At 37.0% G+C, this 27,754-nt stretch overlaps 4 protein-coding genes across 4 annotated transcripts; 1 reads left to right on the top strand and 3 right to left on the bottom strand.

The window, feature by feature from the left end:
* Positions 1–909: 909 nt before the first annotated feature.
* LOC110762010 (C2H2-like zinc finger protein) lies at positions 910–3,641 on the bottom strand. The gene is made up of 2 exons (XM_021964606.2): positions 2,015–3,641; positions 910–1,210 (listed from the first exon to the last, which is right to left on the bottom strand). The coding sequence occupies exon 1, from the start codon at positions 3,551–3,553 to the stop codon at positions 2,297–2,299; it is 1,257 nt and encodes a 418-aa protein (XP_021820298.2). The 5' UTR covers positions 3,554–3,641; the 3' UTR covers positions 910–1,210; positions 2,015–2,296.
* Positions 3,642–6,412: 2,771 nt separating this feature from the next.
* LOC110761887 (uncharacterized) lies at positions 6,413–8,981 on the top strand. Its single transcript, XM_021964474.2, has 2 exons — positions 6,413–7,642; positions 8,044–8,981. The coding sequence occupies exons 1-2, from the start codon at positions 6,718–6,720 to the stop codon at positions 8,535–8,537; spliced, it is 1,419 nt and encodes a 472-aa protein (XP_021820166.1). The 5' UTR covers positions 6,413–6,717; the 3' UTR covers positions 8,538–8,981.
* A 975-nt stretch (positions 8,982–9,956) lies between these two features.
* LOC110761888 (SUMO-conjugating enzyme SCE1) lies at positions 9,957–11,740 on the bottom strand. Its single transcript, XM_021964475.2, has 5 exons — positions 11,447–11,740; positions 11,259–11,342; positions 10,651–10,803; positions 10,459–10,572; positions 9,957–10,360 (listed from the first exon to the last, which is right to left on the bottom strand). The coding sequence occupies exons 1-5, from the start codon at positions 11,513–11,515 to the stop codon at positions 10,298–10,300; spliced, it is 483 nt and encodes a 160-aa protein (XP_021820167.1). The 5' UTR covers positions 11,516–11,740; the 3' UTR covers positions 9,957–10,297.
* Positions 11,741–12,819: 1,079 nt separating this feature from the next.
* LCB1 (long-chain base1) lies at positions 12,820–17,789 on the bottom strand. The gene is made up of 13 exons (XM_021964564.2): positions 17,631–17,789; positions 16,950–17,150; positions 16,755–16,849; positions 16,275–16,366; positions 15,830–15,923; positions 15,669–15,741; positions 15,403–15,535; positions 14,709–14,883; positions 14,299–14,439; positions 14,114–14,209; positions 13,781–13,922; positions 13,466–13,593; positions 12,820–13,377 (listed from the first exon to the last, which is right to left on the bottom strand). Exons 2-13 carry the CDS (start codon positions 17,053–17,055, stop codon positions 13,201–13,203), a joined length of 1,452 nt encoding a protein of 483 aa, XP_021820256.1. The 5' UTR covers positions 17,056–17,150; positions 17,631–17,789; the 3' UTR covers positions 12,820–13,200.
* Between the last annotated feature and the right edge of the window lie 9,965 nt (positions 17,790–27,754).

Genomic DNA, 27,754 nt, shown 5'->3' with positions numbered 1-27,754 from the left:
AGTCTTCTAAAAAAATAAAAGATTTTAAAAAAGAAATAAATAAATATTTTGTTTGGGTTGTTCTAGGCCCTAATGTAGAAGCCCATAAATACTAGGGTGCGACGAATCTTAACCGTTAAAATGGGCCATACGCAAGTCCCCCACCACCAGCTGAGAACAAAATTAGATTATTGTGTCACTAGAAAAAAACAAATGAAATACAAAGATATCATGGGCCATGGGACGATGTTTTTTCTTAGGCACCCGGCATACAACCAACGGAGGACGAGGTTACAAAATTCCAATTTCCATGGGATGCCCAAAGTTAATTTTATAAGATGAAATGACATTTCATTTCATTGCATCCATCCATTCATTCATTATCGTTTTCGTTTTGGTGGTTGGAAAAGCAGAGCAAACGACGAGAAATATGGAAAACTTCAAGTTTAAGCTTTCGCCTAAATGGACATCAAGAAAGACGCATATGTTATTTATTACAATCTTCTTCTTATTTTAAATTCTATTTTTTGGCTGTCGACAAAGTTCTTGGCATTTAGAAACGAAACACATCGGGCGACGTGGACAAGTTTGCCTACTTTTTATTTATTTTTTATTTGAGAGAGAGAATTTATATAGTGGGACGTGGGGCTCGCCAACTTCAGTCGGCAGCAAAGAAACTAATGGGAAAAAAACAATGGATATTGCCTCCTCCCAAAACAATAATAACGTGAAAACACCAGAAAATATTATTTAAATAATTGTAATATTTGTCTCGTTGGGGTTTCTTCAGGTTGTCTCTGACTGCATATCCGTTTCTGTCATGGACAGGAATATCTTGCTTGTCATTTAAGCATATCATAATCATACTTATAACTATTATAACATTCAATCACTAACAAAATTAACAAAAAAACAGTTTATGCGTTCATGGGAAGCATGACCTTTGTATTATTATTATTATTATTCCAAATGAAATGGCTACTAATTACAGAGCAGTTCACAGAGTCAACTTACAACACAAACTATAGTATCGAAAATCTTTACGCTTGTTCCAAATAAATTGCTGATTAACTGATCTGACCTCTGTATTAGGATCCAGAAGCTTATGGCCAGAAACCTCCACCAGGCTGATAAGGCCTTCTGCTACTCGGGAATGATGAATACCTGTAAAGAACATTCATAGAAAGCCATCTGCAACCCCAACATTGGCGCCTATTTACGATCACCAAGCCTTCATGATGATAGAATTCCATGACATTGTTTTGGCACACCACACAATTAACCAAATTGTAGGAAGGAACTATCAGTGTTTGCATATCAGTATCAAAATTTCATACTTGAAATATAGAAATGCCATTTGGCTGCTACACTAGAGTTGCCCCTAACAACGAAAACAAGTTAAAACTCAAACTATATAGATGTAGGGTCTTTCAATCTATAATGTTGAGTGAAGCTTCTATGAAGAGAAAGGAATTGTTGTATGTGCATGTAGGCTCTTACAAAGTATACGATCTATCAAAGTGTAATGTGATTAGGTATCCAATTTCTGTCCCAGCAAAATTATAATAATTCCAGGTTTTAGTTATTACAACAATTGTATGTATGTACTTCCAAGTGATTCCAGATATGGAGAAGGAACAACATTTGAAACCAGTACATACAAAGCATTTGACAACATCATCCCAATAATATTTATCTTTATCTAATTAGCAAAAGAAACTTCAGTGAAAAAATAAAAAAAAAACTGTGGGTTTGAGGGGAAATGGAAATGCCTGCAGTTGGTAAAATGCAACTGATCAGCCATCTATTGCAATTGTATAATTCTAAGTATCCATAACCCACAAAATGGCATGTCTAAGAATAAGCGTGATTCAAAAGCTCAAACAACAAATGAAATGCAATGTTATAATAAACATAGATAGCTAATTGTGATAGAATTTAGTTAGTGGATTACTAATTATTAGGGCAGAACCATAAGCACTAGTATTCATTTCATACTAAGCTAAAGGAAATGTAAACGAAAGAAATTTGGAACCTTCAAATTGCGTATGATGAAGAAGGAAATTCTGGCCATACATATCCTGTGAATTCTGAAATGAAGAAATTATAAACACTTTACATGGTGAAAAAAACCAAGTGCATCCTTGCCATGAATAACCAATTAGCTTCCTCATCTCCTTGTATATTCCTATACACCCCAATGCATATTTTCTCAACCTCAGAAAAAAACTAAACCAGTGCCACAATTGAATCAAAATGGCCTCAAAGTATCAGTTCAATCACATGCCTGATCCAACAACCAACTAAGTTTGCCAAATCAAAAAAATCCATCTTCCTCATCTGTTTCTTCGTCCTCACTATCCAGCAAATAGTCCTCACTATCTTCACTATCCCCATCGTCTTCCACCCAATCTCCTTCTTCCAATTCCCCTTCCGAAAACGCCGAAATCCTCATTCCACTAGACAGGGACCTAGTAACAACAAGTTCATCAACCACATTGTCCAATTCAGTGCCACCATCGAAACCCGAATGCGAAAACAACCCATCACCCTTATCATCATCATCCTCATCAAAGAACTCACTTCTCCTCCTTTTGGGTACCAAATCCTTCTCTGAAACCTCCCCATTTTCGACCCCAATCCAAGGCACCCAAACATCCGCGTGCCTTCCCAAAGCTCTGTCAAAATCCCCCACCACCACAGTCCCCAAGTTGGCCTCTCTAGCCTTCCTCAACATCTCCGAAAAATCTGAATCGTCCGAAACCAAGAACAACCAGTCAATCCCACGGCTCATAGAATGGTGCATTTGCCTCTTCAATGCCCAATCAGCAGCCTGAGGCTTGTCCTCCACAGTCTTCACAAAAACACCCGCTCTTCTTAACTCCGAGGCCAACCCATACCCAACCTTGGGCTTGATCAAAGACCTCGCAGCCTCATTGTACTTGTGGTTCCCAGATACAAACCTCTCCTTAAAACGCTGCCGTTTCTTCCCTTTCAGAGACCTCATTCGATTCAGCTTCTTCTGTCTCTCCCTCTCGTGCAGCTGCTTGAAGTGCTTCTTCAAATCCAAATTGGACTTACACTTTCGACCACATACTCCACAAATGTAAGGCTCAGAAGGAACGACTAAACCCTTGCGCTCCAATATGTCTAATTGTTTGCGCTCGCGGCGTTGTTCGATGACCCACTGAGGCAAATGATCGAACGCATGGCGGTTGGCGTAGGCTGACGACTCTACGACCTCACCGAAGCGCTGAGCCACCTGTTTCAGGGCCATGGCTGCCTGGTACGGCGGCCCGCGAGGGGGTTTGTTGTCCAAGTCCCATAAGATCACCACCTTCTTCTGCTTCGGGGTGTATATGCCTTGCTTGTTCTGCACCATGTCAATTTCGGAGTTTGCTGCTGCCTTGATAGCAACATAGCTCCGAGTCCTTGTGCTTGAGGTGGTGATGGGTTGGGGTTGAAACGAGCGTTTTGAGTTGAAGAAGGGAGAGCGGGAGGAATGGAGGGAAATTAGAGGGAAGGGTTTATACTTATAGGGGAAGGTGTGTATTGGGTTGCAGAGGAGGTTCATGGTTCATTTATGTCGGTCACTCTGTCACTGTAAGTGAGAGCGCGCCTTCGTCTGGTTGCTTGGTTCTTTTGGTTGCTCTCTGCAACTCTGTTATCCGTTTGGGATATTAAATGGGTATATCCGAATTGATCCATTGGGATTTCAACAATGGGCCTTCTTGACAATTTCAGTCTGAAAAATTAGGCCTACAGTTGTATGAATGGGCTTTCTTAGTTGCCAGCTTTAGCCCTCAACATATATGGATTACTTGAACCGTGAGGCTATAGTGATGTGTTATAATGAGGGTTTATAGTGAAGGAGTTCTTAATAGTCGTCTGATATAAAAATGTTATTATTAGACGGTTGAATTGAATCCCTCGATACACTTCCATTTGAAATTTCATTTAGCATTGCACAATTCTTATTGTGTCGCATATTTCTTAAAGACGAAATGCATTCAAAAAATCTCGCTTTTTAACTCAATTTTCTTAACATTAATCCTATTTATTGACTGACATATTATAGTAGTTGTCGACAATTTCCCTTTTACTCATTGATCATGAATCTAGTGGTTTATGCTAAAAATGTTTACTCATTATATGATGATGTAGTTTTGACGTCTAGTGGAATGTCATTTGGTTTGGTTTCCAAGTCCTAGATTATCCTCCTAAGAAACCCTAGCCAATCATAGCTAGTGGCAACTCTGTCTGTGAGAAGAGAGACAAATGAAATGGATGAGCTCTTACTTAGATGGTTTTGCTTGGAAATGTTGTGCCATGAAAAGGCTTTACTATTTTCAGGTCATAATCCTCAATGGTGGCTTTCTTTCTTTTTCTTGCTCTTTATCAGTATACACTTTCTCTTTTCCTTTTTTGAAAGGTTCTTTTGCCATTTTCAAGCTCAGAAAAAAAAGAAGAAGAGAGAATTGCTTCATATCATCCAATTACGTATCGTCCATCACAAATTACTTTATTTTATGTGTTTAAATGGTTTATACAGAACTTTTTTTGAACATGGGTTTCTGTAATTTTTTTAGTACAAGTGATGGGGAAGGGGGGTTTACATACAAATATTCATTGGGTGCTTTGAGGTTGCGAACCTCTGCCCACATGAATGGAGATGAAAGAACTCAACTAACTGAGCAAGTTTTATCATCCAATTAGAATTTATTATAAAATTATGGACTTCAATATGTATAATTTGGTGAGTCCTTCAAGATTGTGCTATGGGCACTAAGGATACCCTTGAGTATTTCCTCCTTGATTCATGGCAATTTTCTTCAGAATTATTATTAATACAGTCTTTATCCTCAACGATTACCAGCCCCCAAAAGCAAGGCAATTATATAATATAATTGAGATGATTAGTCACAAGATGATAACTAATTATTTATTATGTCTCTTATTTAAATTTTGCTGGTGAATGATAAGGAATTAAGTGAACAACTTTGGTGGGTCTTCCGTAGTTGAGTAGCTACCAATCCCGGTTTGCATTAACATACCTGAATAATGAAATTAGCTAGTACTGTCCCAGTACTTAATTATGCAGACCCCAAAGATAAAATCATGTTTAGTACTAAGCAAAGTTCTTTTTTTAAGTCTTTAATTAGAAGCTACTAACTTTCACTTTAGCTTCCATCCTTAAAAATTTAATCACTTCCTTTTGGCTTGGAATGGTTGCAGCAGCTGTTAAGAGTCACCACATCAAGATCAAAGCAAGGATTTTGGTTTGAATTTTCAAATGTCCCTTTTGAGACAACAATTATAATAAAATATGGTAGTAAGTGGGCGGCTGATGTATTAGACATTAGTGTGCCATCGACATTGCGCATACAAGATTTAGTTGTTTTGAATGGAAGAATTAGGGTTATCTCCATGAATATATTTAGTTGACCACCATTAAAGAGAGAAAGGAAGGAGGGCCACTGCTATAAATACAGTTTAGTGCTATGCATGTTGAATGCACCACCATCACCATCTATTCTACCCACTATGCTTTACCAAAACACAAGCTTGCTAAACCCCAAATGAGACAAATAAAAAAAAATTATAACTTTACGTTTGGATGTGGAATTTATAAATATTTGCCCGTAAATTTATTTCCCTCATTCAAACGTAGAGTAAAAGTTCATTTTTTGTCATCCCCTTTCCCATATTGCATATCTCCTAAAGCAGAAAGGAAATTAATTAGTGAATTTGGTTCCAAAACGGAGTATATAGTACTAAATAATCCAACCATGGAAAAATAATTCATGAAAATTGAGACCTACCATATTTTTGAGTCCAATCACTGTAATCTCACCTTTACCTATATCCCCGATCTTACGGCCTCTGTCTGTCCTTGTAATCTCAAATAACCCTTTAGCATTGTGGTTGAAGCCTTTTTAAGACGACTTGCTGACTTTTCATTATGCGGATAAGCATACTTAGCTCCCATAAGCATAAAGGTAGCAAAATGAAACAAACTGCCATTCGACAAGTAACTACCAACTGCTATAAATTTCTGCAGTTTCTTTCACCTTTTTGTAATTTTATTTTATTTTAACATTTCCCCATCACTGCATGCACCCAAAACCTCAATGTCCCCTCTCATAATCCGAATATCAGACAAGAAAAAATAGCCCAAAAAAAAGAATATTTAACCCCCTCAGTAATATTTTTGTTGACCTTTTGGCTTTCTAGAAGTATAGAAGTGCATGCCAAATATAAACACAAAACATATCCTGATTCTTAAGCATCCCTCTGTCTCTACCTCTTTTGAGAAAAAAAAAAAAAGACATAATGAATAAAAAACCAACGCGTTTTTTTTTAATGACGAAAGACTGTCGGTTTCCACAAATTAATTAAAGAAATTAAAAGTCTCTGCCTTTGAAAAACGTTTAGCCCATCTATGAGGACAGGACTCACATAAGATGTGCCATGCCACAATTTGCCATTGCCATTGCCATGTTTTAATGTTTTCTCTTTCTTCTTATTATCATGTGCCTCTGTTTTGTTTGCTTAGACCATCCTCTTCCTTCCTGCCTTTCTTGAACCAGTCTTAGTCCACGCCTGCCTTTCTGGGTTTCTCCTTGTAATTTCTCTGCTCTTATCAGAACCAACCTTTGCCTTTTCTTTTCGTTTTTTGATTCGTTTCACAAAAAAGAACATAACTTTGATTAGCCCATTTGGGTGGAGATTCAAAAGATGTTTGGATTGGTACATGGTGTGGTGGTGCTGGTGTGCATACCAATTGTTGCAGTCATTGTTGGTCTCGTTTTATGGCGATGGAATTGTTACAGGAAAAATAGACAAAGTGTTGGTGGCAGAACGGAAAATACTAGACCTGAGTGCTTGCAAGCTGGGATTGCAAAGCTTCATCATCATCAGCCAGCTGGTTTAGAAAGCAAGAGACCAACAGGAAACAATTACTATCGACGTGGGGTTTCAGGGAAGCCTCTGTTTAGTTGGGCTAATCATCCAACGTCCATCACTGATGCTGTCGAAAATGGATGGTCTCGATTCGCTTTCACAAGTTTCATGTCATCCCCTTCAACAAAATCAAGGCTTTTGGGTTTGTGCGCGGTTGGTGATCAGAGAATAAGGGAGACAGAGCCGGAGATAAGCTGGGAAGTGTGTCAAGGTTCAGCTGATTTCATGCAGAAGATTAGGCTAAATTCTGGGTTGAAAAAGGTGTTGAATTTAGGCAGTTCTAATTCTACGGCTGCTGCCTCTGTGATCAGGACAGCTCTGCCTTTGCCAGGCCCTGCCTTGGGGAACAACTCTTTCCCGCAAGAAACTTATTTTGAGATCACAATTTTGTATTATCGTGGGGATGAATTGAGCGAGTCAAATGGGAAGGTGAAGGAAGGTGAGAAGACTAAACTCATTCAAGAGACTAAAGAAGAAAACCCAGGTTCAGATTCTTTGGTTCATGTCACTAGCAGTCAAAGAATCAGCAGAATTGAGGAATTGAAGCTTAGTGTTAAAGAGGATCATCATAATCATGGCAAAGGTGAGGCTATTTTGTTGTCAGTTGGGCTCACTGTAGGAGGCTCTCTTCCTCTCAAACTTCCAGGCAGCTACCCCGGAAGCATCGGATTCGGCTCCAATGGTTCAGTCCATCTTGATGGTAATTTTAATTTCCCTTATCTCTTGCATTGAATTTTACCCAAGATGATGATGATGAACAGATGACCACTGTGTTCTTTGCAATGTGCATTGTCTCTGGACAGCTGAGTATGATAGTTTTCTAGTTTTGGGTTTATTTTGGCCCAAAAAGAAACAAAAGAGAGAGTGGCAAACCACCAAAATGAAATAAATCTCTCACCTAAAGAATCTCTGACAGCACAGCGGGATGTCATGGATTATAAATGGAAATTAATGTTCGTATGGACCCAGTGCATGGTGCCATCCTTGGTTGTATCTGAAGTAGGTTTGGAGTTGTTGATAAAACTTTTAACAAAAAAAATAAAAGGTAGAATATTAGTAGGTGTAGTTTGTTACTTTTAACGTGGGTTCTTTTTCTTTCAGGGATTAAACTTGTCTTTGAATCAGAAAAAGCAACATGGGGAAGAACAGACAAAGTTATTGGGTGTGGGTTTGATCCTAGACAAAAGAAAGTATACTTCACTGTAGAATCAGAGCTGGTCCATGTGATCCATTGCAAGTCAGAGGAATTTAGCACTCCCCTCTATCCAACTCTTGCAGCAAACACTGACATGACAGTCTTGGTCAATTTGGGACAAAGTGTCTTCAAGTATGCACCAGCCAATGCCCAAAGGACACCCAATCCTTGCTTTGTTGGCCCTCTTGTGAGATCCTCAGCTGCTGCTTTTTATGAAGACAGTATGGAGCTCTTCTCAATGGAAAGAATTGACTCTCAGTGGCTCAACAGATGTACAACCAAAGGCAGCCAAAACCCAAGTGCTGCAAACCATGAACTGGAGTTTGATGAGGAATCTGAGGCTGATTTATTTGAGATTGTCTTGGAGAGTTGTGGTAGATCCCCGCACATAGTATCATAGAAACAAAGATATATACATACAAATATCACTAACCAGTGCCAGAAGTATCAGCAAGGATAGATTTTTTCCTCTGATTTTGGCAATCGGCTATATGCAATGCTTGTGGGAGTGAGATGGATTTGCTGTCCTGTCTGTGATTTACATCTGTAGATTCTGCAATATCTTGCTCGTCATGAAAATATATAGATAGAAATAGGTTCATACACCGAAATTCTTATTATTATTTTCTCTCCTTTTGATTTTGTTGGTCTGTATCTTTTTGCTTTCTGCAGGAGAACATTTTCTTTTCTTCCCCTTTGTATATATAATATATTCCAAAACTCAATCGCTTATTCAAGTTGTAACTGATCTTTGATATGCCTTGGATTGTATAACAGAAGCCACATGATATTCATTGGCAATCACTTGTACATCAATCAATGGTTGGAATTTGCTTGATGAAAACATAGTTTCACACTGACATTGCCATGCTTTCTGCAAAACCAGTCAGCTCGATTCCTAAACCCCAACAGGAATTTACATGTTGGGTTGCATACTCATTGATTGTAAGATCAACTTGCCCGCAGGACAGAAACAAAATTAAAGAAATCATGGCAGACTACGGGCAAATTTAGTGACATTGACAGGGGGTTGAAATGGATGCCTGATGATTCTTAAGGATGTTCAAATGCTTGACAAAAGTGCGAGTGAGAGAATTTGATAAAATAAAAAAAGTGCAAGTGAGAGAAAGGACATGAGATAGGCAGGAGGTGGGGCTTGGAGTGCATTGTAGCTGACAATTTGATGAATGAGGTTGACAGAAGTGGGGAAAGAAACGAAAGAAATGAATTTTATAAAACAGGCAGCACGTACATTAGAGTATGAATAAAAAGTCCAAATCCCATTTCTGTTGATCAAGTCAGTTGGCTAAGGCCAGATTGATTAAAGTCAGTTGACCAAGGCCGCATGTCAGCCATTCAAGTTCGCTATTCTCCAGTCCAGATGGTGATCAATTCAAATTCGCTATTCTCTCCCGTACATTAGAGTACTTATCGATTGTATAAAATAATTAGAGTAGTTACTATCGATTTTATAAAATAAAATTAAAAACTGGTCGTCTGCTCCGATTGTAACAGTAATTTGGGCTTCTTGCTGAGTCTTCTTCAAGAAGTGAGGTCATAGCATACACTCATGGCATATAAGACACTCAACTTGTGCTTTGCTAAAGTAAATCTACCTAAACAGCAAAGTGAAAATCCTTCTGTTTTCTTATTCAAATGAATGGCAATCAAAGGAATTGGATTGCATTACGCATTCAAAGGAATTGGATTGCTCACAGAAAGAGGCTACAAACCCATTCCCCCTGTTCTGATTCGAAAACTCCGCCGAACTATAACCCACACTGAGTGAATATGACTTCCAAAATAACAATGGCAACAATAAACAATCATCATCAGGACATTTGTCAATATCATTGCTACATCAAAACTGAGTTTTGAAGTTTTAAGGTTCATAAGCGCTTCTACTGTCCACGAATTTTTTATTCTTTTCACATATTACAATGAGAATAACCATGATACATACGAATACGATGGCAGCACGTCCACTGCCAAAACAGCAACGACCATAAATATTTATAAAAAAACTATTAAGTGAAATTTGTAAATTGCAAGTCAACTGAGAACCCACTTATAAGGTTGATCAAGTCTTGCAGAGAGAGCTGGGCATGAATTTCTTGAACTAATCAATGAGTTGATAATCATATATAGTAAAAGCACACATCAAAGAACAGGTGGATATTGCTTTGCCTGCTGCCGCACTCTTCGCTTGTACTCAGCCGGTTCCTGCACATTGGGGTCAAATTGCTCAAACATAGGTCAAGTTTCACAGGCTATCACAACAGAGAATAAGCGGCAACTAGAATTCAATGTAAAGTATAAACCTGGATGAAGAGCTGATAACCATCAGTTTGTGCTGGATCAGCAGGGTTGGGTTGATCTAGCAAATCCTGAATGCCTATTAGGATTTGCTTCACTGTAATGGCTGGCCTCCACCCCTGAAATATTCACATTAAAATGAATTCAGCAATTACCACAATCTCCATCAAACGGTTAGAGCAGTGGTGATTACTTACACTGTCCTCGTTGAGAATCGAAAGGCAAACAGTTCCAGAAGGATAGACATTGGGGTGGAAAAAGCCCTGTGGGAACTTGCACTTAGGGGGCTTGCTGGGGTAATCCTCACTGAAGTGAAGTGTAAGTGGAAAGTAGCCACCTTCCCAATCAGTCTGCAATAGCAACAAGATCAATACCAAAACAAAAAACAAAAACAAAAAAGATGTTAAGATAATTTCTGATATGAATGCTACACCAGCAACCAGTAACCACTATCATGAAAATAAACTTTCCCATTGTCAGTCTCTATGAACTTATCTTCGGTAGATTGTGTTCAATAAGTTGCTATAATTAAATTAACACTCCTCCTACCTCCAGTATTCATTCAATTATTATTAGACCCTCTTATATAGTTTTCAGATACTCTACTAGAATAAGACTCTACTAGAATAAGTACAAAAAATTCTCTGACGGCTTTGATCATACGTACCAGAAAACCCATAAAACTTGAAACCTGGTCTAATGTAACACAACAAATTCTAAATTAAAATCTCAAAAGGCCCCAACTTTAGCTATATCTTTGATTGTCCTTCAAAATTTTCAGAGGAAATAGAAGAAGAGGACTCACAGAGCTCTTGCCAGGGATTATGCATTGCCAGATCATCAAATTGATGGCGCCATCTGGACCAGTCTCTGGCTTCGCCACAAAACCCTAATTTTAAAGCATAAAAAAAAGGTAAGGCGTTGAAATTGAAATTTTAAAATAATTTGATAACAATAAAAATGGAGAATTAGGTGATGGTTGTAAGTACGGACATGGGGGTGATTCTTACGCCAGGCTTTTCGCTCCTCGGCGAGACGACCGCGCGCGATCCCTCCGGACATTCTCTCTCTTTCTCTCTGTGTGTTGTGTGTGTGGAGCGAGGAAGAAACAAACAAGACCTCTTCTGTTCTGGCTAGGAAACAATCAATCAAATGTAGTTTCTCTCTCTTTCTTCTACGTTGTCAAATTTCAATGATAATCCACGAAGTTATAGATTGAGTAAAGTACAACAATTCGAGAAACTTCTATGCGCCAGAGCAGTAGACCCGTACCGTACTACTGTAGAGTCGATCTTACGCGGATTCTGCTCGTTTTGTCAGTCCAAAAGCGCGGGTGCGTGGGATTTTTTTCTTTTAATTTTTATTTTCCTTTTAAAGTAAAACAAAAATACGCAGATGTGGGCTAGGCCGAATAAGTGTGCCCGTCCCTGTCATACGAATTCGATCTTCCTCTTTGTACAAAATAATAATTTAGAATATTATTTTGTCAAAAAAATAGGTTATAGGTGATATAGTGTACATTATAATAAGAGTATATTTTTGCTCACCACTTTAACCTAAGATGTATCCTCACTATCCTTCTCAACACTTGACACGTGTCTCTTGACGTAACCATAGTTAACTCTTTATTTTGTATTTATACAACCATAGTTATGTCAATAGACACATGTCAAATGTTGAAAATGGGAGTGAGAATACACCTTGGGTTAAAGTGGTGAGAGTACCTTAGAATATTATTTTATTAAAAAAAATAGGTTATAGGTGATAGTCACTCTGCTATAGTAGTTTGACCGTCACACTCAAGTAATTTTTCGGCCTCGTACCTCAGTTCATAAGGCATCCGAGGGGAGTAAGAGCATGTCCACCTATAAGAGCTAAGTCTAGGGCAAGAGTAAGCAAGGGCTGCCACTATTCACGTGAATAGTATTAGCCTTGCCATTTGTGGTTCCACCCATGAGGGCTAAGTCTAAGGCAAGAAAGGAAAAAAATATTATGCAACAAGATATAAATAATTTAGAAAGTGAATAAAATTGTTATGTATTTATAGGGAAAGCATCTATAATTTTTTTGTATTTAAAAAAAAATTTTGAATTTTTTTTGGATTTTTTAAATATTTTTTGGCTCGCTGACGTCACAAAACTCGGGCTGAAGCCCAGGCGAAACCTGCCCTTGGGCTTGCCCGGGCTGGTGGGACCCAGGCGAAACTGCGTAGCAAGCTGCAGCACTGGAGGGCCAAACCTTGCCCTTGAGGGCCTTTTGCTTGGTTTGGTGGGCTGTGCTGGAGATGCTCTAAGAGGTAAGGATATCAAGACATTCAATTCACAAGTAACAAAGTCCCATATATTAATTCCTTAAACACATTCGAATATCCAAACGGTAGACTGATTAGTATTTCCTTCATTCCCACTAAAAGGGTAAAGAATTCATAAGACAACACCAAGAACAACAAATGTACACGAGTGACATGAAAATTTCCACAGCATTGCGAACAAATAAAAAATACACCTGTGTTCTAGACTGACTTTATGCTAATTTCGTTCACATGTCAAAAAAGGGACAAAAAACACTGCAATTTTAATTTAATCATCTCTATCGCATAAATTATCCACACTCCAAGGCCTTTCTTTGTTAGTCTGCATTACAAAACTGTTCAACCATCGAAGGGCATCTTCACAAAGACACTGGGCTCCTGCATCCAGATCCTGTCCAAGTGCATGTGTGAGCGAGAGAAATCAGGCGTCCACCAGTCAAATATGATCCTTCAGCACCGATTCTGCAACCCTTTTTAGCGATTCGGATGCCTTGAGCAGATCAGATTCCAAATGGGCAGCAGAAACAAACAATCTAATTCCTACGGGCAGACGACATTTATCAAGGGTTGACCTTTTGGAGGTCACCACAAAAACGGAATATTCCTTCAACAACTGCAGAACCACAACCATTGTGAATAAGAAATAAGAGTAGCAGAAATTTATTCAGCTAAGTGTAATTAAGATACAACCATTTACTTACACGGTCAGAAATATCTTCAAGGAGTTGTAGGTCACTCTTCACAGAACCCGTTGACTTCTCTAGTCTAAGAAAAACAATGGGTGATTCAGGATTGCTCGCTAATGAGAGGCCAAGTATACCTGACAAACCTGCACATCACAGCACATTTCTCAATCAAGAGCATCACAGTGTAAGGCAGGTGGTAAATGATCTACCAAAGTAACAGGGATGCCACAGCAATTGATCATCGATGAGTAAACCACAGTGATGAAAACTATCCAGATAGGGAATACAAAGCAACAAACTATGCATGTGAAGAGGAGATCAAGAACAGACCTTTCCATAATACAGCAATGTTTTTCTTCAGCTTTGTTATCAGATCAGGGTTTTCCTCAAGGACATCAATGGCAGTAATGGCAGCACTTGCAAGATATGGGGGCAAAGAAGCAGAAAAGACGTACCCAGAACTGCTCAATCGCTGCCAAAGACCATACCCCGAAATTTTATTGTTTTGGAGATTTTGGAAGAGAAAAAAAATTAGTACAGTGTGTGTGTGTCTGCATGTACATACAAGTGTTGCATCTACCAACGCAATGATGATCTACTAACTGGTTAGTAGTATAAATTCCAGTAACCAAAATTCAGTTTCATAAATTTCAATGACCATACTTGGTGATCAGTGACTCTAGCACTTCCAGTGCAGAATCCTCCTTCTGTGGCTAATGCGTGTCCCATTGCAGCAGTAATAATATCAATTTTTTCTACCTGCAATATCACCCCACCAGAAATCACAAACACATAATAGATCAACAGTTAAGGGAGATTGAAAAACAAAAAGGATTTCTGAAAAATACCGGAACCCCACAGAATTCAGTGAGACCTCTTCCAGCTTTTCCAAGCACACCAAATGAGTTGCTCTCATCCAATACAACACGAAACCTATATTTCTCCTTCAATTTAACAATCTCGTCCAAGGGGGCTATTTGGCCAGAATTCTGCAAATTTTAGATTAGAATAATAATTACATAAAAGTCAATATAATTCCAAATAGGAATCAGCATACTCATAATTGCATCAGCTACTTCAATTCTCAGGAAAACTCGAGACAAAATGCTAACATGCCAATGGCAACATTCCTGGCTAAAAAGACACTTCGTTCAATTTCTAAAATAGCCCTTGCTTTTAAATTGCATTTTCGTCTTGCCGCTAATATAAAAACAATAATTAATTAAATGAAATTTGATACATTAATAGACTGAGATACCTGGTACACAGCTTCAACCACGATGTAGCGCCGCAATTTCTTAGCCCGCTGATTCTTCAAAGTGATTTTCTCCAGAGTATTTCTTAAAGATTCCATGTCATTGTGCTTGAAGTACACAATTGTACTTCTAGAAAGATACAGACCATTTTGTATTCCCCAATGGACTCCTTCATCCCTAGAAAAGGATAAACATAAACCGCTTTACATGTAAATTCATATTTAAACAGAAATTTTCAAGCAAGCTTTTTAGCAGCATAAGCTCCATGAATGCTAGGATCAGGAAAGTACAGCACCAGAAAATTCACATACATATATAGCACTTCAAAAATATGAAAACAAAGCTCAAGTATATTGAACTCCATGTTTCTAGACAAAGTCATACAATAAAAAACCAGTGGGCATCATATTTCAATAAAAAATTTAAATCAAGCAAAGAAACAGAGGAAAACAATCAATGCAGGCTAGAGTAAAATCAAAAGGTTCATGAGTAACTCTTCAGTAATTTTAGCGGCCTTAATCTTGAACCATAATAACGATTAAAAGATTCAAGCATTTGCTTAAAGTATAACACATTTTCCATGTTATCCATATTTTTTACTCTCATGACAAACTCTTCAACTAAACAAAACAAGTTCTACAACACAACAAAAAAGAGACTGGAATACTTTAAATGAACAATATTATGCATACTTACACAACAATAATATCTCCTTTCTTGCAAAAAGCGGGAATTGCACTGAACATGGTAGACAGTCCATACGAATAGAGAATTGAGTCAGGAGTTCCCAAAAACTTTGCTATTCTTGCCTCACAATCAAGGTGAACATCTGATACAAAATAAAATGAAATAAAAATTATAAAATAGACTGCGAGTTGTCTACCTTTAAAAAAAAGACTAATATTAAATATATGAAAAGAAAAAAAAAATCAATACTTTATCTCATGATAGTTGAGGCATACCAATTGTTCCATAAAACCCACGAGGACCACAGGAACCAACACCATATTTCTCCAATGCAGAGGTACACGACTCCTGAGATCAGACACTGCTATAAATGCTCTATTTAAGCAGTTATTCATGAAGAAAAAGTATATTAGTAATTTGAAAAGCTATCCCTTACAAGTAATTTCTCATGTCCTATCAATCCAAGATAATTTGCTGCAGCAAAGTTCACGACTTCTTTACCATTGATTATTGCATGTGGCCCTGCAGCACTGAAAAAATTCCACTCATTAGCAGAAATCTTTAGAACAATGAAGACATTGTTCAATTTTCACCCAAAACCTTAGAATATGACTTGTAGAAAATCCACTAAAATGCTTTGCTTACACAAGGAACACCAAAACTTCCTCACATGGGAAAAAAATGATTAGACACCAGGATAAAACATGCAGAAAATATCCAGGACCATTTTGTGTGGGAAAAACACACACTATTGTTAAAGGAACTCGTCTCACTCTATCTTCAAGAAATTTGGAAAAAGGTACATACAAATCAAAGCTTATATTTTGACCACAAAAATATGGAGATCATTTTATGACGAGATTAGGACTAATCTCACTCACCTTTCCAACACTGGGGGTTCACACTGCATCTCTTCAGTGATAGGAGGAATAAGAGATTCAGGAACCCATTCCTCACATAGCTCATCTATTTCCTACAGATATCAGATACACCAGCCAAGTTCAATTAAGAAACCAGGATACCCCTCAGATAAAAATCAGAAGCATACCATACTAAACCTTTTCAAGGGAAAGTTAAAATGTGACAAGCACAATACATGTAAAGTGGCATCACTACAAATTCCATTCAATGAGACAAAAGGTTAACACTAAATCTGTACGCACACATATTTTGTCATAAAAACCTCACTAGGGAGTATAATCTAGTCATAACAATGCCTCAGCACTTCTCCCATCCTTACTTTGTTAAGTAACTAAGAAACTGAAACCGTTCATTTGGAAAAATTGAAAAATAAAATAAGGGGTGCAGGCGAATCGATAACTATTCAAGGAGACAAAAGGGTTGCAATCTCTCATACAAACCTTCTCTGTTAAAGGCCGCTTAGGTGGCTTGTAACTTTTCTGGGAAAGTAGAAAAACAATGACCAAGAAAAGAAGAACTTCTACAAATAAATGTCCTGCAAAAAAAAGGCCAAATAAACAAAACTTTGTTCAGCACAAACATTATTTTTCGTTGGTAAGCAATAAGCAGTTATTAGGATCTGGAGAAGCTAGTACCGCCAATAGGAACTCCAAAAACAATAGCTCGAGAAGAGGGAGCATCCAAAGTCGCTGTCACCCAATCTAAAGTAGCATTCACTATGTTCAGAAAACTTGATGCCATTTTATTCGATATCTCAATTCAATTAGCAAAGAGGCTTCAAGCATCACTTGTGTAGAAACTCATGCACTTCCGTAGGCAGCACAGAGACCTTTTCCCTGCAGTGAATACCGTTATTCACTAATTACTTATTCAGTAACAAAAACTTACAGAATCTCAAGGTCGTTCAACGATTGTATTGTACAATAGTTCAGCTAGGCAAGCCACAACAAGAGTTCTTCAAAGCAAGCCCATCAAGCTTTCCAATTATTATGAGCTAGAGTAGATTCGAAATTCTGCATGCAAATCTATTCGGCTCTATTCACACACACACACACACACACACAGATATATATATTTCGTAATATCGTCCAAAAGACTCGCAGGACACACACACACACATATATATTTCGTAATATCGTCCAAAAGACTCGCAGGAAAGCATGGTGATTTATCAATGAGATCCAAAAGCTAACAAAACCCTAAAGTCACTTGCCTCCAAAATGAAATTAACCAAAAATTCGATTCTTCATCGTTATAATCAGTCGTCTACGTATAAGATAAATACAGAAAGACAATGAGGAGACGACTGAAAGTACCTGACGATTGAGAGGGCGGTGATGGCAGGAGTTGAGGGCGACGCTGCAACGGAGCAAACGGAAGAGGATTGTGATTCTTCTTCCCCGCCCTTCGCTTCTCTCAGATTCAGATGAAAATGAGGGACAGGGTCAACCACGTTGATTATTCGCCTGGCAGACAAATTTTTATTTTTATTTTTATTTTTTCTAAATTATTATTATAGTGTTTGGCAGACAATTAAATATTTTTTTATATAAAGAATAGTGTTATTTCATCGTATTACATGGTGCGTCTTTAAATATAAAGATGTCACTCCACCATGGTACTCATAAAATAAAATAAAAAATGAAGATTTACTATTATACCCAATATAGAAGCCCAAATTATAAAAAAAATCATATACGAAATGGACTTTAGAAACACACCCAAAATCCATTTACAACATAACAAAAAGGCTTTTATCTTCTTTTAAATTACAAAACTGTCATTGATTTCTTAAAACAAACCTAATCCCAAAACCTCATAAAAAAGCTCAAACCACTTAATAGGGCATCAAAGTAATTTAATAATCAAAATTAAAGAGTGCTGCTAAACGAACCCTAAAATTAACTGAGTACACCCTACTACAAAAGTATACATTGAATTACTGATTTACCTTAATATAAAATGACCAAAAAGGATATACGGAATTGTGAAACAAATATAATTTTAATAATTACACCCTACTAACCGTATTCAACCATAATCAAGAAATTACTTTTGAAGAGAGAAGAATAGAGGCATTACAATAGGTCATGCAGATTTTATCTCAAGGCTAATTGTACTTTCTTGGTGCATCTTAGGCTGTTGTTCAATACATGATTGAGCTTGTCGTGAAAAGAGAAGTTAAAGCACAACCTGCTAAGCAGAAGAAGACTTGGGCTCAAATCTGCTTCTTCTCGCGGTCCAAAAGGAAGCGCAACGGTGGAGATTATGTGAAGACCTGATTAATCATTGAATTCCTGACAAGAGACATGATAATTTCAATCGAGTAAGTTGTCAAAACAATATTATGGTGAATTGACTTATATATTGTAAAAAAAGAATTTATGCATATTACTTTTGCCTAGTTCACTAACAACATGAATGAAAAACTCTTTGACCCTACTGTGGTGGCACGATCTTCATCCCCCTCTTAGGACTTAGTTTTTCTGGCTTGTGAGCGTGTATGATTAAAAATATCTTAACTAGTACTACTAGGGCCAAATTGATGAAGTTTGCAGTGACTTTCTTTTGCCACTCATGCACCTTTCTTATTGTTTTTCTCTTATGTTCTTATAAGTGAAAAACAGGAAACTTGATCAATTTTAGTGAACCAAAAGTACACCTTAGAGCACTAGCTTTGGGGGAAAAAGTATTGTTATTCGTGCACGTCCACCTTAACTTTGATTTTTTTTTTTTCGAGGAAGTCATCAAAAGAGGTATTAACTTTGATTTTTTTTTTTTTTTTTGGTTTAGGCTAAAGCATGTGTACCGAAAAATGACAAATATGAGGATTTTTTTTTTACAGCATCCAGAAGATGTATCTAAGCAAGACACCGACATCAATAAACAATGTGTTTTAGACTACAGAAACGAATTTATCACAAACGAGGTAAATTAATGAATATTTATATATTTATTTTATAATTGCATACATTAATTTAATTTTTAGTGATTTTACATATATTTGTTAGTCGTGATGCATTAATAAGATGGACTCGTGAACAAGGGACAAGGAATGGCTTTGTGATTATCATTAAAAGGTCTGATATTGGAGGAGCTGGTAAATTCAAGACCAGTCGAATTCTATTTTGTTGTGAGAGGGGTGGCCAATTTAGGAAAAAAAAAGTTGTGGAATCAGATAGCAAGACAATACATAAGCTTGATCAAAGTTCAAACCCTTCAAAGAAAAAAAGTGTGAAGTCTACTGGCACGAAGAAGTGTGGTTGCCCCTGTTCATTGAAGGGTGTGAATTGTGGTCCTGGAGATGCATGGCAACTTGAGGTTGTCTGTGGAGTTCATAACCATCATGCAGCACTAAATATGGAAGGGCATTCATATGTAGGGAGATTAATTGTGGAAGAGAATTTACTAGTGGTTGACATGTCTAAGAGTTTGGCTAGGCCAAAAGATATATTATATACTATTAAACGTAGAGATAGGTTGAATGTGACCACAATGAAGACAATCTACAATGCCAGACAAAAAAATAGGGTGATTGAGAAAGCAAGTATGTTAGAGATGCAGGTATTGCTACGAAAGTTGTTTGCCCATGAGTATGTAGAGTGGCATAGAAGCTATGGTACCGCTAATATTGTAAGTGATTTGTTTTATGCTCACCCTACAAGTATTAAGCTACTGCGCGCATTTCCTTATATTTTGATCATGGATTGCACATATAAGACAAACAGGTTTCGCTATCCACTTTTGGAGATTGTGGGGGTGACGTCTACACATCTTACATTCTCAATTGCATTTGTTTATCTTAGTGCTGAGAAAAAAGACAACTACAGATGGGCATTGGCTAGATTAAGGAGTGTTATGGATGATAATTCGATTCCAAGTGTTATTGTCACAGATAGGGAGTTAGCTCTCATGAATGCACTCCATGAAGTCTTTCTAGGTGTTCGACATTTATTATGTACATGACATATTAATAAGGGAGTCTTAGGAAAGTGCAAAAATGTATTTGAAGACAAAGCTAGTTCAGACAAATTTTTAATTTCATGGAATATGCTTGTTTCATCAAATACAGAAGCCGAGTATGAAAGACATCTACTGATCTTGCAGACCAACTTCAAAGATCACAATTCTATCATCAACTATGTGAAGGAGACATGGTTGATTCCTTATAAAGAAAGATTTGTTTCTGCTTGGACGAACACATGTATGCATTTTGGGAATACAACATCAAATAGGTATTTATTATTGATTTTCAGTTAATATTTATATAGCATACATTATTTATTACTTCACATGAAACATATTGCTACAATATACAGGGCGGAGACTGCACATGCATAGCTGAAGAAACAACTTGGTAATAGCATGTGTACATTTGGAACATCATGGGACAAAATTCATCCTTTAATAGAATTGCAACACACTGAGATAAAAAGCATCATTTGAGAAGAGTCTGTCATTTGTGCAACATGACTGCAGGAAAGAAGACTTCAAGGAGTTGATTGGTTTTGTATCTATTTCTGCATTGGATAATATTATGGTTGAGCTAAAGCGGTTAGATTATATTGGGGTTGATCCGATATCATGTAGTTGCATAATAAAACACACACACGGATTACCATGTGCACATGAGATGCAAGAGTTCAAACGGACTTATAGGCCCATTCCACTTGATTGTATTCATCCTCATTGGAGGAAGTTAGATTTTTTGGAGCCCCGACCTATTGCTACATCGAACAATCCTCCAGAAAATGCACAGTTAGAATTATTTGTGAAGTGGTGTCAAAGTTGTAGTTCTGAGAGAAAGAGACATGTTAGTATGAAGTTACAAGAGATTATGAATCCTGCATCTACCACACTTACACAACCCCAATTGAAGATTAAAACAAAAGGTCGTCCAAAAGTTGACACATCTACTCGACGTTTGCCTTATGCTTTTGAGGTTGTTTTATTTGGTCAAGATAGTGCACACTCGACTGACAAATTTGTTACAAGACCGCCACGTAAGAAGCCAAAGACCATACCCCAAAAGCGATCAGTATTCAATAGTCAGACACAACCATTGCCATATGTGAATCCAAAGAAGCGGCCTTCGAAGCTACCTGTAAGTAGTTACAATATTAAATTTGTATACTGTCATTTATATTGTAATTTGGGTGTAATTGTAATATGCAGGTCTATAGGCCTAAACCCATTGTAGATGACTCTTGCTTAACACCAAAGTTTAACAAGTGATTTCCTAAACATATGTTGATACATATTAGAAGGGCACAAGATGTTAAGAGTGATGGTAATTGTGGTTTTAGAGCCATTGGATCATTGATGGGATTTGGTGACAATGCTTGGCGCAAAGTACACAGAGACTTGTTGAAGGAGTTGAGGAAAGAATCTATCATATACGAGTTAATATTAAATGGTAAGGAACGGGTACAACATATTGAGTATATGCTGGACTATTTTGAGGACTTCCCACTTCAAGATAGGTGGATGACTATACCAGTTATGGGACACCTCATTGCATCTTGTTATAATGTAATCCTCATGACTTGGTCAGTGCATCAGTCACTTACATTTTTTCCATATATATATATATATTTGTTTACTATATATATATATATATATATATATATATATATATATATATATATATATATATATATATGTTTGTTTACTATTTTTTTCACATAACTTGATTTATTTTTTTATTTTTTATTTTACTGGTTTATTTGGAAGGTCAACACCCTATGCCACCAGTTGATGAGCGTTGGTTGAGATGTGCAATCATAACTGCATCAGATTGGCTTACGCCATATTAGGATCGTATACGTCAATTTAGATATGAAGCTGGTGTAGCAGACCCTTATGATAATGACCCTATATTTATTGAGTAGTTTTGTAAAGCATCATATTGGTGACATTAATAAGGAAGTCACAAGGCAAATAAAACCTTTTCTCTATTCAAAAGCTTAACTTTGTTAAGTAAGGACATACTATTTATCAGTGCTTCCCAAAATGATACGATCTTGAATCCCAACAAAATGTGTATTAGCATTCTTATTGGAGAGCTTTCTCAAATATTTTTCCTGTATTTAGAGGTAACAAACAATAAGAGGTGGAGAGCAAACCAGAGATGATATGCCTGAAATTTCAAGATGAGTATCAACACTAATTTTAATTTAACTATAACAATCAATAGTGATAATTGTAACAAGAAAAAAGAAATGCCAATAAATTTATAGAAAAACTTCAATGGAGTTTTTCAGTGTCTCTGTGTGCATAAATGAGAGATATTGATGAGCACAAAGACTGGTTCTTTATCGAAGGGAGGAGATCCCAGCTTCCCCATGACAGTAGATTCCAGTTGTATCAGTTTTCACTTGTTCTTATTCACTTTACACCTGTACATTCACGTACAACATACAAGTTATTGGTTTCCAACTACGAATAGTCCATCTAGAGAGGTGGGAAAGTTGAGAACAAATAAATTTCACAGTAGCGTAGTAGTATATAACTGAAACATGCATAAAAAATCACTATTAACGAAAGAGGTGGTGATTGCAAGAACTTGGAATTGCAAAAAAAGTGTCAATAGTTTTAGCAGAAGCATAAATCCATATGAAAAGTCAAAGATTTATAAACACTATTAAAAAAATCAAGTTGAAAATCAACTACAAAATAATGCTACAAGTATTAGGGTGTACCATGGGTATTTTTGGTAGTTCTATAGGGTGTACTTAGTTAATTTTAAATTTGAATTAAAATATTATGGTGTACTCAGTTAATTTTAGGGTTCGTTTAGCAACACTCAAATTAAATTCAATAGGGCCAACTTTTATTTTTTGGGGTTTTTTTTTGGGTTTGTTAATAGAAATTAAATTGTGTAGGGTTTATTTATAATTTTGGTGCTAAGAATGGGTATTTGACTAAATATCTCAATAAAAAAAAGTGAGGTACATATCATGTGAATGAAAGTGTTGTGACACTAAATTATTCCTAATAAAACCCAACATCATAATGTTGGTATTTTCTTTCCATTCACGTTGGTAAGCAGGGTGATATAGGGTTTTATTAGAAGTGAAGTTTGTGATTTGAAATGAGAATGGGGTTGAATGTAGGATTTTACGGAAATTTGGGACGCGGGCAAGTCATTGAGGTTGAGCTCTATGACTCGTACAAAAATGGAAACATGAAATTGCACTTGTACGGGTGTATGATTACTATTTTGAAGTGTTAAAAAGAATTCCCTTTGTAAAAATGAAAGTGAACTATGTATTGTTGTTTATATGATTCATGACATTGTATATATCTTTCACAGTTTCACCTATTGTTCGATTTGGTAAGGTCCTTTTGATAGTAATTTTAGATAACCTTAGCATGAAAAGTTATAATTTTTTTTTCTGTTGTTGCGGAAGTTATAAGTATTTTATGGGTTATAAAAACAGATTTTAGGCCTTTCAAGAATCAAGCGTATTTATTTGGCGATGGTTTGGCTAATTTGATCCCTTTCTTGGATATGGAATACATGAACATGCTATCCACTCTCCTCCTTTTATATTCCGAGCCTGTGTAAGGTGGATATGTTGGGCTGTTCCCGTTTAGTTGACTTTGCCATTTGATCTTTGGGCCTCAACAACACCAAAAAAGTTGGCCCAAAGTGACCCTATGGAGAACAGATCGTCCACCAAGCCTGAACTGAAAATCTTTTGGGCAACTTTAGATCAATGCGGCCTTTGCCTTCTCTGTCCGGGCTTGGTGGAACCACCATTGCATGCTGAACCTCATTGGGGCAAAAGCCCGGACCTTGGCACCAATTAAAGTGATTAAACTTGAAAAGTCATGTCTTGAAGAAGATTTAAGGAGGACCAAAATTGCTATTGCCTTACAAAGAAATCTATAGGGCCTTATATATATGGCTCTTAGATAAGGCTCTTAACTGTTGAATCAAATTGGTTAGTTATTGGATCAAATTGGTTAATTTTGATTTAATGGTTAAGAGATAGAAACTCACCTAAGGGTCATATATAAGGCCCTCACTATAGAATGACTCATTGGCTTACAGATTAGAAGAGCACATTCCAGTTGAGCAATTTCTCTGTCCCACCGAAAGAAGGAAAAAAAGCAACAAATTTGCATCACCAATCATTTAACATTTTAATGTGAATGGATACCAGTCAGTAAGGTGTGGGTTTGCCCATCTTAACTCATAAACTTAATCCCAAAACCCACCTAAAGACAGGCACAGTGCTCTAGTATTAAGACCATTTAGATTGAAAAAACCCATCATGGAAGTACTAATTAAGACCAAATTTTGATGGAAGCTAATGATGAAAATTTTCAGAGCTAGCACATGCTGTGTCTGCTCCACTCTCAATGCTTTTTACACTCAGAGCTAGAATATGGAGATGCAGAGAGAGAGAGAGAGAGAGAGCTTTAGAGGCATAATATTGCAAAGTTTATCCAAGACAAGATATGATGGATTGCAAGCAACTGTTAAAAAGAAAGCACAATTAGATTGCATATTCACTTTGAAATAGACAAGAGGGCCACTTTAATAATTGTGCAATTTGGAATCATATCTCTCTCTCCTATGAAACCATAATTCAACTTATGTACTTAAACAACGTCACTGCTCACCGCTCAGTGACTAAGAAGTGGCTGATTGGACTGTAAGATAGTCCAAAATCTGTTTAATTATAGTGCTAATCATTCTGCAAAACAAGATAGGATTGCTTGTGATGATGATCAATGAACAAAAGGGAAGAGAGAAAAAATTGGGGAGCTTGGGATCAAAAGGAGGTGAGGGAATAATGGTGTGATGTAAAGGTGGTGGAAGCATGTGATGCAAAGCACCACATGGTAGAAAGCACAAGGAAAAGGGATGGGAATATAATAAAGAAACACACTGCAACATATGCAGCAGCAAGCGCCCTCTGTCTGAAGCATAGATGAAAAACTAAATAAATAAAAATAAAAATAAAAACCAAAATCACGTGGCTCTCCTCGTGGTCTAATGAAAGCTTAGTATTGGGTTACAGTTATTTTTAATTCTTTATGAGCAGGGTATTTGGATGGCCCAAAGCTAAAATCTTTTCTTCAGCATTGCAGAAGAAAAGGAAAAGAAACATGTCTTACAGGTCAAACTTTCGGGTATCAAACTGAAATGAACCTAATAAAAAAACTAAGTTTGGTGCCTTGTTTAATACAGAATCATAACAAACAAAATAGTGTACAGTGCAGCACACACAGCGCCATGGTGATTTGGTTGCAGGGAACACATCAGATACAGAGCTGTTTCCATATTGGCAGTTAATTTAAATGGAAAAGGTTTGAGCTTTTGTTGCCTCAAATTCCAGCTTTAGTAGTCAAAGTGTCATCATTCAATAAAGCAAATGTTGTTTAAAACTTCAAATTCCTTAAAGTCGATTTGGTTAAGCCTAACATTAATTTCTTGATGTCAATGAAGATCATCTTGTAGGTACATAAATATTGAGATTATGATAACTACACAGTTAATCAACAAACTTAAGCCTTCCACAACAAACAAGCAACTGAAATACAATATAAATATAAAGTGGGGCCTCATTCTAGTTGCTTGGTCTGCATCCAAGCTAACGGTCGAATTCAGAAAATTCAATAGATGGGAAGTTAGGTTTGGAACAGAGAGGAAGCTTGGTGTTGGTGATCATTTTTTTCAGCTTTCCCTTTCCTTTGCTTCCCTTCATTCTGAATAAAGGACTTCTGCAGAAACAATTGGTGTGTGAAGCAGCTTGCTTAACTTGCAGTCTACCACTTCAGAAAAAAATAATAATAAAAGAACCCCCCCCCCAAAACCCAGGAATCATTTTCCCATTCCTTTGCTGCATCAAAGGGATTGCAATCCCCACAACAACAGAGTTCTTAATAATGGAAGTTCTGACCGCATTGACTTACAAATCAATGCTCTCAGATTTGAACTCTCATATCACCATGGTAGTGTGTGTGTTGAAAAATAATAATGAAAGCTCTGGATTTGGGCCAAGTTCAGTCTAAGTGTATATAAACATGTATATATGATACATTGGCAAGCTGGAAATTTACCAGAAATATTTGTCCACATTATGCAATGTACTCATTTGTGTCAAAACTTTGGTACTGCAACTTCCTACAAAACTGGAAACATGAAATTATATATCCCAACTTTGGCCCACCAGAAAAAATAAAAATTGTTTGGCATTCTGAGTATGATAATCTAGCTGACCTCCTTGTCTACATTATTTTTGTTTTTAAAGATATTTTTTTCTTTATTTTTCTATACATGGATTGGATATTTGGATCCCAATTCCAAATATGGTTTCACCCTTGTGAGCTTTGATTAAAACAAAACAAGTATCAGCATCTACCATCTAAAATTGAAATGCAAACCTTCAATTACTCTCACTTTTGATGTCATTGATGGCTATTGCTCATCTACTCTTAACAGTTGTTTTTAAATCCTCTAAATAAATAATTAATAAATAATGCAACCACCACAAGGGCTTTGCCTACCATTTACAATAGTTGTAATCAATAGCATACAAAGGGGAAAAAATTTAGGTGGAGATAGACACATTTCTTTCAAAGAAATTTAACAAGACTTAAAGACTTTTTTATGTATTGAACTTTGGGTGATTTTATTATCTAGTGCTATAAACAAGACAAGATGAGCTGGGTTTTTTTTAAGAAGTCACACCAGAGCATGATCCTTAAAGCAGCAAACTAAAAAGAATGAGTTTTTTTATATAAAAAAACTGCTACAAATTCTGCAAAATCGTGGGGCCATCATCATCGGAGTCTGAGTGTGTGTTGTGTCTGAGTCTTCTTCTGACCCCAGAGTGAGGGTGGGGCCCAGCTGGTTATGGACACTAAAAGGCCATGTGATGTGGGAGACCACCAGCTGGCACTGTCTAATTTGTGGGACTGTTCTTCCCGTCTACTCGCTTTACTCCTCCGGGTCCTCCCTCCCTAATACCTCTCTACCATCACTTTTCAACACTAGATCGGCCCCCTCCCCCAATTTTCTCTGGACGCACTTGCCCTGTTTGCCCATTTGCCCATTTGCCCTATATTTCGTGGTCCTAACCTGACGTGATGTTACGGGTTCACACAAAATCTGATATGTTAAGTTAGATGAGGGTTTGCTTTTCTAACATTTAGAATGTATGTATGTATTAATAATTAATTATACATGTATTATAATTTGGATGAATTCTTAACGCTGCATCGACATGTCACCTAGTGCTTCCAAAGCGCTAACGATTTCTCCAAAACATTATTCTAACAAGAGTTAATCACGCCAGAGTGACTTGTCCTTAGCATTTCTCTTTTTATTAAATATTTTGCTACCGTTCATCGAACTATAGGTGACTGATTGAAGCATAACTATTCTTCCTTTTACGAAACCCCAATTAATAAAAGTTACAAC

Source organism: Prunus avium, chromosome 1, assembly GCF_965620075.1.
Source record: "Prunus avium chromosome 1, drPruAviu1.hap1.1, whole genome shotgun sequence".
Classification (NCBI taxonomy): Eukaryota; Viridiplantae; Streptophyta; class Magnoliopsida; order Rosales; family Rosaceae; genus Prunus; species Prunus avium.
Note: the sequence above shows the minus strand (reverse complement) of the source record. Positions and strands in the feature narration are given on the sequence as shown.